The sequence below is a fragment of the Carcharodon carcharias genome, chromosome 6 (assembly GCF_017639515.1).
Source record: "Carcharodon carcharias isolate sCarCar2 chromosome 6, sCarCar2.pri, whole genome shotgun sequence".
NCBI classification, from domain to species: Eukaryota; Metazoa; Chordata; class Chondrichthyes; order Lamniformes; family Lamnidae; genus Carcharodon; species Carcharodon carcharias.
In genome coordinates, this window is record NC_054472.1 from 155,924,258 (window position 1) to 155,941,293 (window position 17,036).

General features: G+C 45.1%; 1 protein-coding gene across 6 annotated transcripts in view; it reads right to left on the minus strand.

The window, feature by feature from the left end:
- Nucleotides 1-367: 367 nt before the first annotated feature.
- The window catches only part of LOC121278994 (zinc finger protein ZFAT-like), a 200,713-nt gene continuing 184,044 nt past the window's right edge, over nt 368-17,036 (minus strand). For all 6 annotated transcript variants that reach the window (XM_041189692.1, XM_041189688.1, XM_041189691.1 and 3 more), the window contains one exon: nt 368-1,469. In XM_041189692.1, coding sequence (XP_041045626.1) covers nt 1,224-1,469 — 246 coding nt within the window. In that variant the 3' untranslated portion in view covers nt 368-1,223. The remainder of the gene's footprint in view (nt 1,470-17,036) is intronic.

Consider the following 17,036-nt stretch of genomic DNA (forward strand, 5'->3'; position numbering starts at 1 on the left):
ACCATGCAGGTCAAAGCCTGATATCCTGGCTACGGTTACAATGCCATCTTTCTGTGCAGTCAGCTGTGGTAACTACATTTAAGCCACTACAGCAAACCAAAAAAGCGGCTACTGAGTAACAAGGGCTATCTGCTGACCAGATTATTGATGACTCCAATGAATAACCCATGCACAAGTGCTGCCACATAAAATGCATTAGAGCAGACCATTGGTGAACTCAAGAGACATTAAGGATGTTAATGCTTGTTTCAGAATTTCAGCATTTGCAAGATTTCTCTTCTTATTTATGCATTTTTATAAGTTTTTGCACTTATACAGCCACCTTCTTCTTAAAATTCACAATTAGAAGTTATTACACAAAAATGTGTTGCTTTGATTCTTTATTCAATGTGTCTGTCACACTGATACTTAATTCACAGCCTATAGCACAGAAGAAAATCAGCTTAACATGCTCCCACCTGTGATCTGATGACATTCCATATAACTTGACCAGTTTTCAGGAGGTACGAGGTTCTGAAAATAGTTCCGAGTCACTACCAACATGGAATAAATTAAAAATTTCCTCACCCTTCACACAAATTTTACTTTTACCTGTAGTCCAAATTTACTTGTATTTCATGGTGTTGTTAGGCGGAAACTTTAGTTTAAAAGAAAAAAAATCAGAAAGAGAAACGAAACTCAACCATCAGGTGTCCATGGCTTTGGGCTTCCTGAGTTTCTCCAGTCCGGGTTTTGCCTTCCCCTGCCGCACCCCCTCAAACTATCCACACAGGAGGTAGCATAAGGGAAATTTATGAAGCCCTTTCCCCCTCCCTTATGACTGATTACCAGATTTTCCTGGGTGGACTACCTTGGGTGATATCCATGGCACTGCCCCTTGATTCAGCCATCTTGATGCTCCTGATCACTTTGAAGAGAAGCATGGACTGTGAAGATAAGTTGGAGGATCAGGGAAGTGGGGGATGGAGGGAATGGGAAAGGGTGTGTATAGACTGGGATAAAAGGTAACTACAAATTAGAAAAGCAAAGTAATAGAAGGAAATCTATTCACGACCATTCCTTTTTCTGGAGAATTGCTGTTTGGTTATTTACTGCCACTCTGACCTGAACAGGGTTCACTGATTCCATTCCTATTGCCATTATTTTATGCAAACCAAAAACAGGGGTGCTAGTGCTTTTTTGTTCCAACCAGTTGAAGTCCTGGTTAAAAATTATGGCAGCAGTTACAGTTCCTCGACTTGCTGCTCTGTCGTCTGCTCCTCTGCTTGCACAGCCTCCTGCACGTAAACAATGAATTCGGATGTCTCTTCGCCCTGAGTATAAACAGTAACTGTTTCAATTCCTTCTACATCATCAGAGGAGACCACGACTTGCTCGACCAGATGATGCCCCTCTCCAAGCTCCACTGAAGCTTGCTCCAAGGCCTGCTGGATCATCACTGTGTGATTGCCTGCTGTTTCATCCTCAGCCTGAAGGTAAAAAAACCAACCAAAAAGGAAAGGATCAGTGTAATGTGCCTACACAATCTCCTACCCCAGAGATATCTTGCAACAGAATGTTATATTTCTTATATCTTCCTTCCTCTTCTAAAGGTGCTGACTCTTTCCAGACAACTATAAAGACAATAGGTAGCAGCATCCCTTGGGCGCTTCACCCAAGTGCCTATTCTTCCTAGTGAGCCTAGGCAGTGAAGGGTAACTTTCCAATAGCAGCTGGTACTGTTGTGGCCTTACATGTAACTGTCATGGATCACCATCTGCAAAGGCTATGCACAATGTTTGAAATGTAGCTTCTGGAGGAGAATCTTAACTTGGGCTTGTGCCATCCTTGATAGGCCCAATAAAGTGTGAGGAAAATGGTAATGTTGTCTTCATCTTCCTCCTGATAGTGGCAAATGTCTTTCCTATTTGCATCAATGTATAATGGGAGCCAGGAGACTGCATTAACTTGATCAACAACCTCCTTTCATGCAGCTTGCCCCATGCTTTTACGAACAGCATGGCTGATCTGATTGTGGCCTCTACTTTCCCGTCCATTCCGTATACCATTTGACTTCTTTGTCAGTCAAGAATCTATTTAACTCAGCCTTAAAAATATTCAATGGCCTTGCTGCCACTCTGCCACATAATGCTGCCACATAAAGAGCCTGAAAAGGGAATTAAATAAATTTACTGAGTAGGTAAAAAATTGGCAGATGGAGAATTCTCTGGGGATGAGAATTCCACAGACTAACGTTCCTCAGAGAAAAAAATTCTCTTAATCTCCATCTTAAATAGGAGACCCTTTATTTTTAAACTGTGTCCCCCTAGTTCTAGGCTCTCTCACAACATTCTTTCAGCATCCATCCTGTCAAGTCCTCTCAGGATCTTATATGTTTCAATAAGATCACCTCTCATTCTTCCAAAATCTAATGGGTACAGGCCCAGCCTGTCTAGCCCTTCCTCATAAGACACTCTGTTCCTTCAGCCCAGGAACCAGTCAAGTGAACTATGATTGCACAGTTTCTAATGCAATTATATCCTTTCTTAAATAAGGAGACCCAAAACTGTAGACAGCACCAGATATGGTCTCACCAACACTCTGTATAACAGTAGCAAAACTTCCCTACTTCTATATTCCATTTGCCTTGTAATAGGCAACAACATTTCATTTGCCTTTCTAATGAATTGCTGTACCTGCACATTAACTTGTTGTGATTCATATACCAGGACACCCCAATCCCTCCGTACTGCAGAGTTCTGCAATCTCTCTCAATTTAAATTACATGCTGCTTTTGCATTCTTCCTGCCAAAGTGGACAAGTTCACATTTTCCCATTCTATACTCCATCTGCCAATTTTTTACCTACTCAGTAAATTTATTTAATTCCCTTTTCAGGCTCTTTATGTCCTCTTCACAACTTATTCTCCTATTTATATTTCATCAGCGAATTTAGCAATCACACATTCGGTCCCTTCACCCAAGTCATTGTAAATAGTTGAGGCCCCAGCACTGATCCCAGTGGCAATCCTCCTGTTACATTTTGCCAACCTAAAAATTATGCATTTATGTCTACTCTCTGTTTCCTGTTAGCTAATCAATCCCTAATCCATGCTAATACGTTACACCTTACTTTTATGTTGTGTAGTAACCTTTAATGTGGCATTTGTCAAATGATTTCTGGAAATTCAACTATGCCTCATCTACAGGTTCCTCTTTATCCATGTTGCTTACTCTTTCCTCAAAAGAACTCATAAAACTCCGACTCTGCCTGATTGCATTGAGATTTTCTAAATACCCTGCTATAGCCTCCTTAGATTCCAGCATTTTCCCTATGACAAATATTAGGCTAACTGGTCTGTAGTTTCTTGCTTTCAGTCTCCCTCCTTTCTTGAATAGAAGACTTACATTTGATATTTCCTGGAGACTCACCATCAGCCCCAAAACAGGGTTAGCCTGCTTTGTTGCATCTCTTTCAGCAAGTCCTTCAATTTGTGACTGCGTACAGTGGCACCACTATTTCTCGCCAGGTGGATATGATTGGGTAATTCCACTGCTAATTAAGCCTGGAGGCTGCTCTAAATGAAAGATATTGATTGTACACATATAATTTGTATTATGCAGCTATCCTCCATTCACTGCATTTTGCTGGAAATGTAATTCTCATTTTATCAGAAGCAGAAGCAATACTTTTAGACACAAATCAATTTGCTGTGGATCTTTTTAAAGAGACTCCATTTGCTAAGTAAATAAACTTTGTGTAAATCCTGTCCCTCCTTAAACTCATTGGCTAATACAGTGCAAATCATGGACTAACACTGTAGCATCCATACTCACTTTGTTCAAAATAAGTAGGACATTAAGAGAATGAAGTCCTTTCCCAATGATATAGGTGATGGATAATTAAAGGAGCAAATAAGGCCAATTACTCAACCTATGGGCGGTTTGCACTAAGTACATTTTTTGCACTGTATCATCCCAAACCCACTGTATTAATTATGCATTCCCGGGAAACATGCCATTTCCAAGGCAGGTGGGCTCTTATTCAACCACCACGCCATTGTCTCGCTACTTCAGCATGCTGGGCACCATTTTTAACGCCCAATTGTGCACACACATCTCAGAGCTTCCAGCCCACGACTGCTGCAAAGAAGACATAGCGGTCCTCAGGTTCGATGACGCATCCCTCGAGTGCCTTTTGGATGCAGTGGGGATTCATCGTGATTTCCACCACCCCCCCTCTGGCCACTGGATGGGCAGCAACCTCACTTATCTGGTTTGGGAGGCAGTGACAGTGGTTGTCAGTGCCAACGCCCTGCAAAAGAAGCCACCCTGTGCCGCAAGAGGATGAATGATCTCCTCCGTTCTGCCAGGGCAATTCACTCTTCTGATCACTATCAACTCACTCGCTCACAAACCCATCACACATCCACAGAACTCTCAGTCACTGCCAGTTCAAAAGACATCACTATTCATTCTCTCTCACACACCTTAATTGTCCTCATCCTGTCCATGGGAACCACTCACCACCCACACAGGCGAGGCATACTTATCATCGGGCCTGGCAGGTGTCCTGCTTACACTCTCTCCATCTCTATTCATGCAGGACAAGCTGGCACAAAATAAGAGGAAGTGGTCGAAGACCAGTGGAGGATTGCCTGAAATAAAGGTCCTCACGGACTTTGAAAACAGAGCCATCCAGCTGGCTGGTGAGGGTCTGGGCTGTTCCCATGCAGACGGTGAGGTCGGTGGTGCTCTACCAAGTGAGGATCCAGCAGTGTAACATCCATCAGACATGCTGTGACTGATGTATCCTGTTTCACAGGCCACCGCCATGCACTAATTATCTCCTTCTGCTTCCTCAGGCACATCTGGGAAACAGCCGTCGGAGTCCATGACCCAGGGCCTCCAATCAAGCTCCAAAGAAACCTCTGAAGAGGAATCTTGAGGCACCTTCTTTGAAGTCCCGTCACAGCGCTCACCCACAGGCTCCACCAGCACAGAGACACACACCTCAGTGGGACCTACCTTTACAGTAGCCTCAGAATCACAACCTAGTGAGCAAATATCAGGCACTTGGAGGACTGCTCAGGTCTGATATTTGCTGAGTCTAAGTCAGATGGTGAGCCTCCGGACTTGGTCATGTCACAGCGGCTGGAGATGCAAAGGCAAGCTCAGGAACATCAGGAAAGGATGTCCACTGCACTCCTCAGATTGCAAGGCATGATGGAGGAATCCATCTGCCTTCAGACTGAGATGATAGCGCCAGCATGCCAATGCACCGAGGTCAACACTTGTAGGATGGCGGCCGCCGTGGAGGCCTTGGTCCAGGACATCGCTCCTTCACTGCTATGCAGGTTCAACACCATCGTTGACGCCATAGTTGGCCTCCAACGGTGTGTATGTGAGAGGGGTGTGCGGCAGCTTGATCTCCAGCTACCACTTCTCCTCAAGGAGTTAGCCAGGGGCCCTCAGAAACCCATATGGAAGAGAATCAGCATATGCATACACCAGGGCCATCCACCCAGGTGACTCCAGGAACATCCATCTGAAACCCCACTTCCTGAAATCTCAGCAGCTCCAGTTCCACAGGCTGAGGAGGGTGACGCTGCCACACAATAGGGCCCCCAAAACAGGCCAGGGCCCTCCAAGTCTCGACCCTCCAGAGGACACCCGCCAAGGGTGTCACAGTCGGCAGGCTGCCTCCATCTCCGCTGTGGATATCCGGGGAGCACCAAAACATAGAGGCAGGGTTATGAAAGTTAAGTAGTTGTACAGCCTGGGAACCACTTGTACATACTGTTCACTATTGTCAATAAACTCCTAAGAATGTCTACTTGACGATGGCTCCTTGTTCTGATGAGCAGTGTTCCAGTCAGTCAGATGTGAAACCTTTCTGCACAAAATAAAGGCAGGTGTCTTAGTCCAGGGCCTCCTCCCTGTGCTTTGTGCAGCCTTCAAACCAAATCAATGGTCCAGCCTCACTCTTTGGACACATTACTGAAGCCTGCGCTTCGACGATGCTTGTCATTGCTGCCAGAATGTTGTGGACAGGCGTCACAGAGTTCCGTCATTCTTTCTGTGTGCTCTCAGCACCTTTGAGCTGGGGCTGGTCCCCATCTCCTTAGCATCTGTGACCAGTGATGCTGTGCTCCTGAAGGGATCAGTGCTGAAGGTGGACAAAGGCTCATATGCTTTTAAAGTTTCATGGCTACCTCTCTATGCTATGACCCTGATCACACAGCGCAAGCAAGCTGCCCTCGGCCAGACAAGAGTCAGAAATTCTCAGAGGCTATGTGAAGATCCATGAAGTGTCGTCATCATCCTCCTGCAATCGAGTGGCTATTGGGGCCTCCACTGCGTCCCCATGACAGGAGCATTATCACATTATGTGTTGCCATAAGCCAGACTGGAGTCAAACCTTCATAAGTGCAAAGTGAGGATCTATGGTGTCTCCTCACTGCATGTCATCATCATCCTCACAAATCTAACAGCTATGAGGGACTCCTGCCTCATCTTGCCAGCAGAGGGCCTTATCCCAATGATCGTTGCCTTCAAGGACCTCACCCTCATCCCTATTGGCTTCCTCCTCATTGGAGGAGACCTCCTGCTCCTCCATCATCTTTTCAGCCAGCTTCTTTCCCCATTGCAGCGCCAGGTTGTAAAGGATGCAGCAGACGACGATGTATGGCACCCTCTCTAGAGTATATTGCAGGGCTCCACCAGACCGGTCCAGGGACCGGAACCTCAATTTCAGCATCCCGATAGTTTGCTCCACCAAGTTGCGAGTTGAAGCATGAGCTTCATTATACCTTCGCTCTGCTGTAGTCTGAGGCTGCCGCACAGGTGTCATCACCCACGTCCTCTGCAGGTAGCCCTTGTCCCTGAGGAATCGTCCCTGTAGTTTCTTGGACTCTGGAAGACCTCAGGGATCTGTGATAGATTGAGAATGTAGGAGGCATGCACACTCCCTGCATACCATGTGCAGACCTGCAGGATGGGTTTGTGGTGGTCGCAAATCAGCTGCACATTCAGCAAATGGAGTCTCTTGCAGTTGACATAGTTGGCTACATGTTGCGATGGAGATCTGAGCACAACATGAGTGCAACTGATGGCACCCTGCACCTGCGGGAAACCCGAGATCTGGGCAAATCCAATTGCCCTTGCATCCTGGCTCTCCTGGTCCCGGGTGCAACGTACAAGGTTGTGTGCCCTAACAAAGATGGCATTTGTGATCTCATGGGTGGAGGCTTGTGATATCTCACAGAGGTCACCTGTGGAGCCCTGAAAGGAGCCACTGGCGTAGAATTTGAGCCCCAGTATCACTTTCATGGCTACGGATGCCCTCCATGTCCTTGTTGCGCCAAATCCTGCAGCAGTTGGCAGATGTGATCGACCAGTTCCCTAGACATGCGCGTCTTTAGCGACACTGGTTCTCGGTCTTCTGCTGGAATGAAAGGCAGCATCTATCGACCCTGGGTTTAACTAGGCGCCACCCAATGATGGCTTGCTGAGCTCTTCTGTGGTGTGGGCGGGAGCCCCAGCCGCCCCTCTTTCCACTGGGTACTGCTCCCCCCTCTGCACAGCCAGGTGCCTCACTCACTCACATCTCCGCCACCTTTGCTCTCTGTAAGCCACGAGGCATACAGCTAGGTCACCAGGCTCCATGGTCCTGATGAACTCCTCCTGCAGTATGAAAGAGACAGAGAAGTGGATTAACATGGGTGTCCTAGGAACCTGTCTTGGTTAAGTCTGAAGGCCCCTTGCACAACCTTGAGAGTGCTGACCACCATTTGGATGGTCAGAGATCAGTGCATTGCATGACTGCCTGAAATCCCGCCCACCTCCGCCACACTCCACCCACTGGACTGCATGTTGTGCTCTCAGCTTACGTGCAGGCATTCTCCTAACCTGCGCTGTAAGGCTAGACTGTTAGCTTGAACCATGGGGAAGGCTGGTCCAAACCAGGATGATGACAATGTAAGGGGCTGTGAGTGTCTCCACTATTAGCTGTGTCATGGCCAGCTTCAGCAATGAGATTGTACAACGTGCCCAATCGTCCAACTGTTCTGCAGTCCACTAAAACGCTCATTACTTTGCAGTCTGTGCCCGAGGGGTGAAAAGCTCTGTGGCACTTAGTGTCACTTTGATGCCCCTGTGTTGCTTGAGCAGAGAAGCTAGAGAGCCGACTCCAATCATTTCAATGTTTTAGTGCTTGAACGGCTCAGCTGCAGAGGAATGGTCATCTTTTACAAGGTTTCACCGATGTCTGTCCACTTCCCTTGTCCACCGCCGCCCCTGCCACAACCTCATGCTTGTGCACTACCTTCAACCATAGTGCAGCCCTTGCACCACCCCCGTCCCGTCGCCTCAACTGCAGGGCAGCCCTTGCACCACCCCCATCCCATCGCCTCAACTGCAGGGCAGCCCTTGCCTCCTCCCCACCACCCCTGAACCACAGGGCAGCCCTTGCCTCCTCCCCACCACCCCTGAACCGCAGGGCAGCCCTTGCCTCCTCCCCACCACCCCTGAACCACAGGGCAGCCCTTGCCTCCTCCCCACCACCCCTGAACCACAGGGCAGCCCTTGCCCGCTCCCCCCAAGTCGCCTCAATTGCAGAGTAGCCCTTGCCCCCCCACCATTCCTGAACCACGTGAAACATGTCAGTGTGTTTTCCCACCGACGTGGGCAGATGATAAAGCGGGGGAGGATGAGACAATTCTGGTGGGCTAGGCTTATAATGATTTGCAGATATATTACAAAGAGGTTCCCGATGTCGGTGGCGGGAAACATGGCCCGCTATCGGCAGGCGGACCGGACGATTGCAAACTGCTTTCGCAACATTGTGAAACCAATTTTTGGCTCTCTCACCATATTGTCTGCTCATGCCACCTAACGTGCCCGACGCCAGCGGGCACGGTAAATCCTGGCCTTTGACTTTTTAAAATAAACATTCTTAATGGAAAACAAAAACAAAAGTACCTGGAAAAACTCAGCAGGTCTAGCAGCATCTGCGGAGAGGAGCACAGTTAACGTTTCGCGTCCAAATGATCCTTCAACAGAACTAAGTAAAAATAGGAGAGGTGAAATATAAGCTGGTTTAAGGCGGGGTGGGGGGACAAGTAGAGCTGGATAGAGAGCCAGTGATAGGTGGAGATAACCAAAAGATGTCACAGACAAAAGGACAAAGAAGTGTTGAAGGTGGTGAAATTATCTAAAGGAATGTGCTAATTAAAGGTAGAAAGCAGGACAAGCAAGGTACAGATAGCCCTAGTGGGGGTGGGGTGGGGGGAAGGGATCGAAATAGGCTAAAAGGTAGAGATAAAACAATGGATGGAAGTACACTTAAAAATAATGGAAGTAGGTGGGAAAAGAAAAATCTATATAAATTATTGGAAAAAACAAAAAGGAGGGGGAAAATCGGAAAGGGGGTGGGGATGGAGGAGAGAGTTCATGATCTAAAATTGTTGAACTCAATATTCAGTCCGGAAGGCTGTAAAGTGCCTAGTCGAATGATGAGATGCTGTTCCTCCAGTTTGCATTGAGCTTCACTGGAACAATGCAGCAAGCCAAGGATGGACATGTGGGCATGAGAGCAGGGTGGAGTGTTGAAATGGCAAGCGACAGGGAGGTCTGGGTAATGCTTGCGGACAGACCAAAGGTGTTCTGCAAAGCGGTCACCCAACCTGCATTTGGTCTCTCTAATGTAGAGGAAACCGCATTGGGAGCAACGAATGCAGTAGACTAAGTTGAGGAAAGTGCAAGTGAAATGCTGCTTCACTTGAAAGGAGTGTTTGAGCCCTTGGACGGTGAGGAGGGGGGAAGAAAAGGGGCAGGTGTTGCAGCTTCTGCGGTTGCATGGGAAGTTGCGGTGGGAGGGGTTTGAGGTGTAGGGAGTGATGGAGGAGTGGACCAGGGTGTCCCAGAGGGAACGATCCCTGTGGAAAGCTGCCTGGGGGGTGAAGGGAAGATGTGTTTGGTGGTGGCATCATGCTGGAGTTGGCGGAAATGGCAGAGGATGATCCTTTGAATGCGGAGGCTGGTGGGGTGATAAGTGAGGATAAGGGGGACCCTAACATGTCTCTGGGAGGGAGAAGAAGGTGTGGGGGCGGATGCGCGGGAGATGGGCCGGACACAGTTGAGGGCCCTGTCAACCACCGTGGGTGGAAAACATCGGTTAAGGAAGAATCTCACTTCCTCCAAATAAAAGGTATGGCTATGGCTACCCGCATGGGCTCCAGCTATGCCTGTCTCTTTATGGGGTATGTGGAACATTCCTTGTTCCAGTCCTATTCCGGCTCCCTCCCACAACTCTTTCTCCGGTACATCGATGATTTCTTCAGCGCTGCTTCATGCTCTCGTCTGGACCTGGAAAGATTTATTAATTTTGCTTCCAATTTCCACCCCTCCATCATTTTCACATGGTCCATCTCTGACACTTCCCTCCCCTTCCTTGACCTCTCTGTCTCAATTTCTGGTGATAGACTGTCCACCAATATTCATTACAAGCGTACCGACTCCCACAGCTACCTCAACTACAGCACCTCACACCCCGCTTCCTGTAAGGACTCCATCCCCTTCTCCTAGTTCCTTTGCCTCTGTCGCATCTGTTCTGATGATGCCACTTTCAAAAACAGTTCCTCTGACATGTCCTCCCTCTTCTTTAACCGAGGTTTTCCAACCACGGTGGTTGACAGGGCTCTCAACTGTGTCCGTCCCATCTCCCGCACATCCGCACTCACACCTTCTTCTCCCTCCCAGAGACATGATAGGGTCCCCCTTGTCCTCACTTATCACCCCACCAGCCTCCGCATTCAAAGGATCATCCTCCGCCATTTCCGCCAACTCCAGCATGATGCCACCACCAAACACATCTTCCCTTCAACCCCTCTGGCAGCATTCCGCAGGGATCGTTCCCTCCGGGACACCCTGGTCCACTCCTCCATCACCCCCTACACCTCAACCCCCTCCCATGGCACCTTCCCATGCAATCGTAGAAGCTGTAACACCTACCCCTTTACTTCCCTTCTCCTCACCGTCCAAGGGCCGAAACACTCCTTTCAAGTGAAGCAGCATTTCACTTGCACTTCCCTCAACTTAGTCTACTACATTTGTTGCTCCCAATGCGGTTTCCTCTACATTGGAGAGACCAAACACGGACTGGGTGACCGCTTTGCAGAACACCTTCGGTCTATCTGCAAGCATGACCCAGACCTCCCTGTCGCTTGCCATTTCAACACTCCACCCTGCTCTCATGCCCACATGTCCATCCTTAGCTTGCTGCATTGTTCTAGTGAAGCTCAATGCAAACTGGAGGAACAGCACCTCATCTTCCGACTAGGCACTTTACAGCCTTCTGGACTGAATATTGAGTTCAACAATTTTAGATCATGAACTCTCTCCTCCAAAGCCACCGCTTTTCCAATTTTCCCCCTCCTTTTTGTTTTTTCCAATAGTTTATATAGATTTTTCTTTTCCCACCTACTTCCATTATTTTTAAGTGTATTTCCATCCATTGTTTTATCTCTACCTTTTAGCCTATTTCGATCCCTTCCCCCCACCCCACCCCCATTAGGGCTATCTGTACCTTGCTTGTCCTGCTTTCTACCCTTAATTAGCACATTCCTTTAGATAATATCACCACCTTCAACACCTCTTTGTCCTTTTGTCTGTGACATCTTTTGGTTATCTCCACCTATCACTGGCCTTCTATCCAGGTCTTCTTGTCCCCCCAGTCCACCACCCCCCCCCCCAACTTAACCAGCTTATATTTCACCTCTCTTCTATTTTTACTTAGTTCTGTTGAAGGGTCATTCAGACTCAAAACGTTAACTGTGCTCCTCTCCGCAGATGCTGCCAGACCTGCTGAGTTTTTCCAGGTATTTTTGTTTTTGTTTTGGATTTCCAGAACCCGCAGTTTTTAGCTTTTATTCTTAATGGAAACCCTATTGCGGCCTCTTGGAATGGGGGAGGGTGTGTAATATTGGCACAACAGCAGAAAGCACCAAGCAGTTGTCAATATAAATACAAAAGTAAAATAAAAATTGGTTGCAGGACAAGATTTCTATGATTTCTCAAGTGCTGGGCCCTTCAAATCTATTGAAGTACCAGTTACATCAGCAATTGCACACATTCCTCAAAAGGTCTTGATTCAAGTCTCACTGCAGGCTTAAGCACGTAATTCAGGATGACACTTCAGTGCATTGTTGACTGAGTGCTGCATTATGGAAGTTGACATCTTTTGTGTGAGATGTTAAACCATCTTGCCTATTGAGATGAATGTTATAGATCCCATGGCACTATTAAAGATGGATTTGGAAAATTCTGTCCTGGACTGCTGTGTGTAGGACCTTGCTGTATATAAATTGACTACCATATCTGCCTGACATAAAACAACACTTTAAATGTAATCTATTGGCTGTGAAGTAGCCAATTTTGAAAAATGCCCTATAAACAGATTTCCACCTAACAACACCAGATGTTTGTTTTTTATGTACGCGACAGATGCTCTATATAAGAAGGCAATAATGACAGAAATTAGTTCTGGCACTAACCTGCCCTGTTTGAATACACCAACGACTTTAGGGCATGCATTCCAGTGCTAGCTGTAAAAATTTGGGCAGGTGAAAAATTTGGCAAGGACCCAGTCCTACAGATCTCCAGGCCATTTACCATTTTAGTCTGCTGGAATAAAACCTAAAAATCCTAACCCCTGGTGTAGGAGGGTTTTGCTATCTTCTTAAAACAAACTAAATCAAGAAGTGACATTTGTCACCAACAAACTGGAGTTTTCACAATTGTAGATTGTTATAACTGTAACCACAAGACATTAGCTAACAAAATATCAGCTTCCACTTCCCACTTCTCCCCCCAACAGCCAAACCTTTCACTCATCCCAGCAAGTCTCTAGCAAACCTGAGTTTCTCTCCCTTTTCTTGGCTGCCCATTCCAAACTACCCTCTTTTTAATATATCTTCCCTATCGTGTCCATAGTTTCCCTCTTTCCTTTCAGTGTAACCTGCATATCATCTACATCCTTTGTGAAGGTTGATGCAAAGTACTCATTTAATATATGTTTGTAAAATGTTTTTGGTTACAATTTAATTTTACCTGATAATCTTCTTCACATCCAAGCCCTTACTATTCAGCTACTATTTCTGATACCAACTGATTTAACAGCTCCCTCTGTTCGGGCACTATCCTTCTCAATTTTAAACTATGGTCAGTAATCTTTCTTTAAAAGTTCATTTTTAACTTGTTTCTCTTCTCCATTTACTAATCTTTGCAGGATTGGAAATTTAGGAGGAGGCAATTGAGCACACCATGCCTATGCTGACTCTTTTAAGAGCCTTCGCGCTTAGATTATTATATTACATTATTATATCCACAACCTTGTAAATTCCTCATCTTCACATATCTGTCCAACACCCTTATGAAATTACGTATGGAATTTGCTTCCACCAACAGTCTAAGTGAAAATAATCTCATCTGCCCTGTAGATTTTTAGTCAATGATTTTTAAGTCTATGGACATTGGTTATTGGCCCACTCACAGAGAGAATAATTTTAGGGTAGATGGTGACGTAGTGGATAGGTCACCGGGTTAGTAATCCAGAGGACCAGGCTAATGCTCTGGGGACATGGGTTCACATCCCGCAATCGCAGCTGATGGAATTTGAATTCAATTAATAAATTGGAATATAAAAGCTATTCTCAGTAATGATGGCCATGAAACTATCAATTATTGCAAAAATCCATCTGATTCGCCAATGCTCTTTAGGGAAGGAAATCTGCCATTCTTACCTGGTCTGGCCTACATGCGAATCCAGATCCACAGCAACATGGTTGACTTTTAACCGCCCTCTGAAATGGCCTAGCAAGCCACTCAGTTCAAGGGCTATTAAGAATGGCAATAAATGCTGACCTTGCCAGTGATGGCCACATCCCATGAAAAAATAATAAAAAACCCTATTCGATCAAAGCCCTTTATCTTGAAAACCTCTTTTAGGCACAACTTAACTATCTCTTTTTCAAACAGAAGCGTCCTAATTTTTCCAACCATTCACGTAACTGAGGTCCATCATTCCTGGTAACAACTGGTAAACCTACTCCACATCCTTTCAAAGGCCTTTACATCTTTCCTGGTGTGGTGCCTAGATTTGTCCAAAATATTCCAGGTGAGGCCTAACTAGTGATTTACAAAGTTCTAGCATGATCTCTTTGCTTTGATATTCTATTCTATTTTGTAATCCATATGTTCTTTTAACCACCTTTTAAACTTGCCCTAGCACCTTTATGGTCTTATGTATTTGCACACTAAGGTGTCTCTGTTTATCTACACTTTTCAAAATTATACTGCTTATAGTATACTGTCTTTCCATATTAGCCCTCCCAAAGTGCACCACTTCATTCTTGTATGCATTGAACTCCATCTGCCATGAGTTTGCCCATCTTACCATCTGAAGTCTATAACTATACTCTTTGCTATCTACTACTTTCCCAAGTTTTGGATCATCTGCAAACTTTACAATGTTGCTCCCCACACCATTAAGTTTGCTTAAAAAATTGCAAAGATTAATGGACTCAAAACTGATCCTTGGGAAAGCAATGCAAACCACCTCGCAGTCAGAAAAAAAAATCCATCCCCTACCATCCTTTGCTTCCTATTGCTAAGCTAATTTTCTATTTATACTATTCTATTTTCTATTTCCCCTTAATTTGGTGGGCTTTCACTTTGTCGAATGCCTTCAGAAAGTTCATGTGACAGTCATGACTCAGTAGTAGCATTCTCACCTCTTGAGTTAGAAGATTGTGGGTTAAGCAAAAAATATCCAGTCTGATACTCCAGTCTAACACTTGATTTTATCAAGACGACAAGAGGAAAAACACTTTTTATGCAGTAAGTGGTTAGGACCTGGAATGCATTGCCTGAGAGATTCAATCGTAATTTTCAAAAGAGAATTGAATAATTATCTGAAGAGAAAACATTTGTAGAACTAGGAGGAAAAGTGGACTCGCTGAGTTGCTCTTATGGAGAGGTGGCACAGATATGACAGGTCGAATGGCCTTCTTCTAGGTTGTAACTATCATTTGGGCAGAATTTAGCCCTTGTTGGGTGGGCTTGGCAGGGGCAGGCAGGGGTGGTCAGCATGAATCGTGAGTGGCATGGCTCAGCACTGCCTGTCAGGGCAGGGGAGGAGGGCAAGCACGAACTTTGCGTGTGTGTTTAAGAATCCCCCTGAGGCACAGAGCTGCCTCAGGGAGATGAAGAGTTTTCAAAACAAAAAATAAAGAATTGAAAAATGTTATAAAACATATCTCCTCATGTGAAACTGTCACATGAGCTGGGACATATTATTAATTAAATTTTAAATTTTTTATTTTATTCTTATTAGCTTTTGGAAAGCTCATCCCGCCCGTGGATGAAGTTTCCTAAAAAGTGCAAAGGCCACTCACATTTTGCAGCGAGAAATGTAAGTTAATTGAGACTTTAATGGCCTTAACAGGCCTTTTAATGGTCGGCGGGCGTGCTGCCGGTTTCTGCACGCGCAAGCCAACCGAAATATTGCATGACTGCGCATTGATGTTGGGATACTTGCCCAACATCTACGTGCGTCATTTTATGCTCGAGCGCATTGGGTGTTCACCCACCTGCCGAGGTAAAAATTTTGCCCTGTGACTCGATGGCTCTAAATTCAACAACTATGGTACTATCTTAATTAAAGTTCTCCTGGTTTATCCCTTTCCCCTTTCTCAAATAGTGTTGTAGCCCTATTAACCCTCCGGTCTTCCAGCACTACTCCTGTATCCAAATGAAGATTGAAAGAGTGTGACCAATATCTCTCCTATTTCTTCCTTTGTTTCCTTCAGCAACATAGGATGCATTCCATTTGCAACATGTGCCATACCGACATTCAGTAATGCTAATCTATTTAGTACATCTTCTCTATCGTTTCCATTGTTTCCCCCTTTCCTTCCAGTGTAACCTGTATATTGTCTGCTTCCTTTGTGACGGTTGATGCAAAGTACTCACTTAATATTTTAGTCATGTCATCTGCCTCTAGATGAAGATTTCCCTTCAGATCCTTAACCTATTCCCTAGCTAACCATTTACATTTTATATGTTTGTAAAATGTTTTTGGTACAATTTAACTTTGCCTGCTAATCTTCTCTGGCAATCTTGCTCTAGCTGCTGTTATTAACCCTTTCAATTTCCTCCAATATTTTCATAATTTTCTTGTTATTAACTGAATCTTGCTCCTGAAATTTGTCATAAGCCCCTTCTTTTAATTTTGACTTTTATTTATTTTACCATCTAGAGTGCATTAGCTTCAGATAGTCTACCATTTTCCTTCAAAGGAATATGCCTAGTTTACACCTGAAATATCTCTTCTCTAGGTGTTCTCCATCACCAATTTACTCTACTGTTGGTTTTTCCAATCTACCTGTGATACACCTTTTTAAATCACTGAAATTAGTTCTTTCCCAGTTCAGCAATTTTCCCATTGATATTCATATGGTCCTTTTCCGGATTAAACCGAATTATGCTGTCACTGTTAGTTAGATGATCTCTTGCTGTAACAGACTCCACTTGCCCTGCTTCATTTTGCAGAAGCAGTCTAACACTGCCTTCTTCCCTGCTGGACAGAAGATCAAGACAGTTCTCCAATGAAAATATCAGAAATTCTTATCCTTTCTTACTTTTAGCACTATGATTTTTCTATTTTATTTGTTTAATAAAGACTAATATTACTATATTTTTGTTACATGCTTTTGAAATTTGCCAACAAATCAGTTCATTTATCTCCTTCACACCGTTTGGAGCTCTACATAAAAAATCCTCCCAAAAACGTAACAGCTTCTCTCCACTGTTCCTCAACTTAAGACCCCCAAAAAAGCACAATCTAATGGAAACCACAAGAGACTATTACAAATATGTAGCAATTCTTTAGAAAATGAAATAGTGCCAGGAGACTGGTGGGCAGCTGATGTTATTCCTGGATTTAAAAAGGAGGTAGAACAAGCCTCAGAAACTACAGACCAATTAGCTTAACATTGG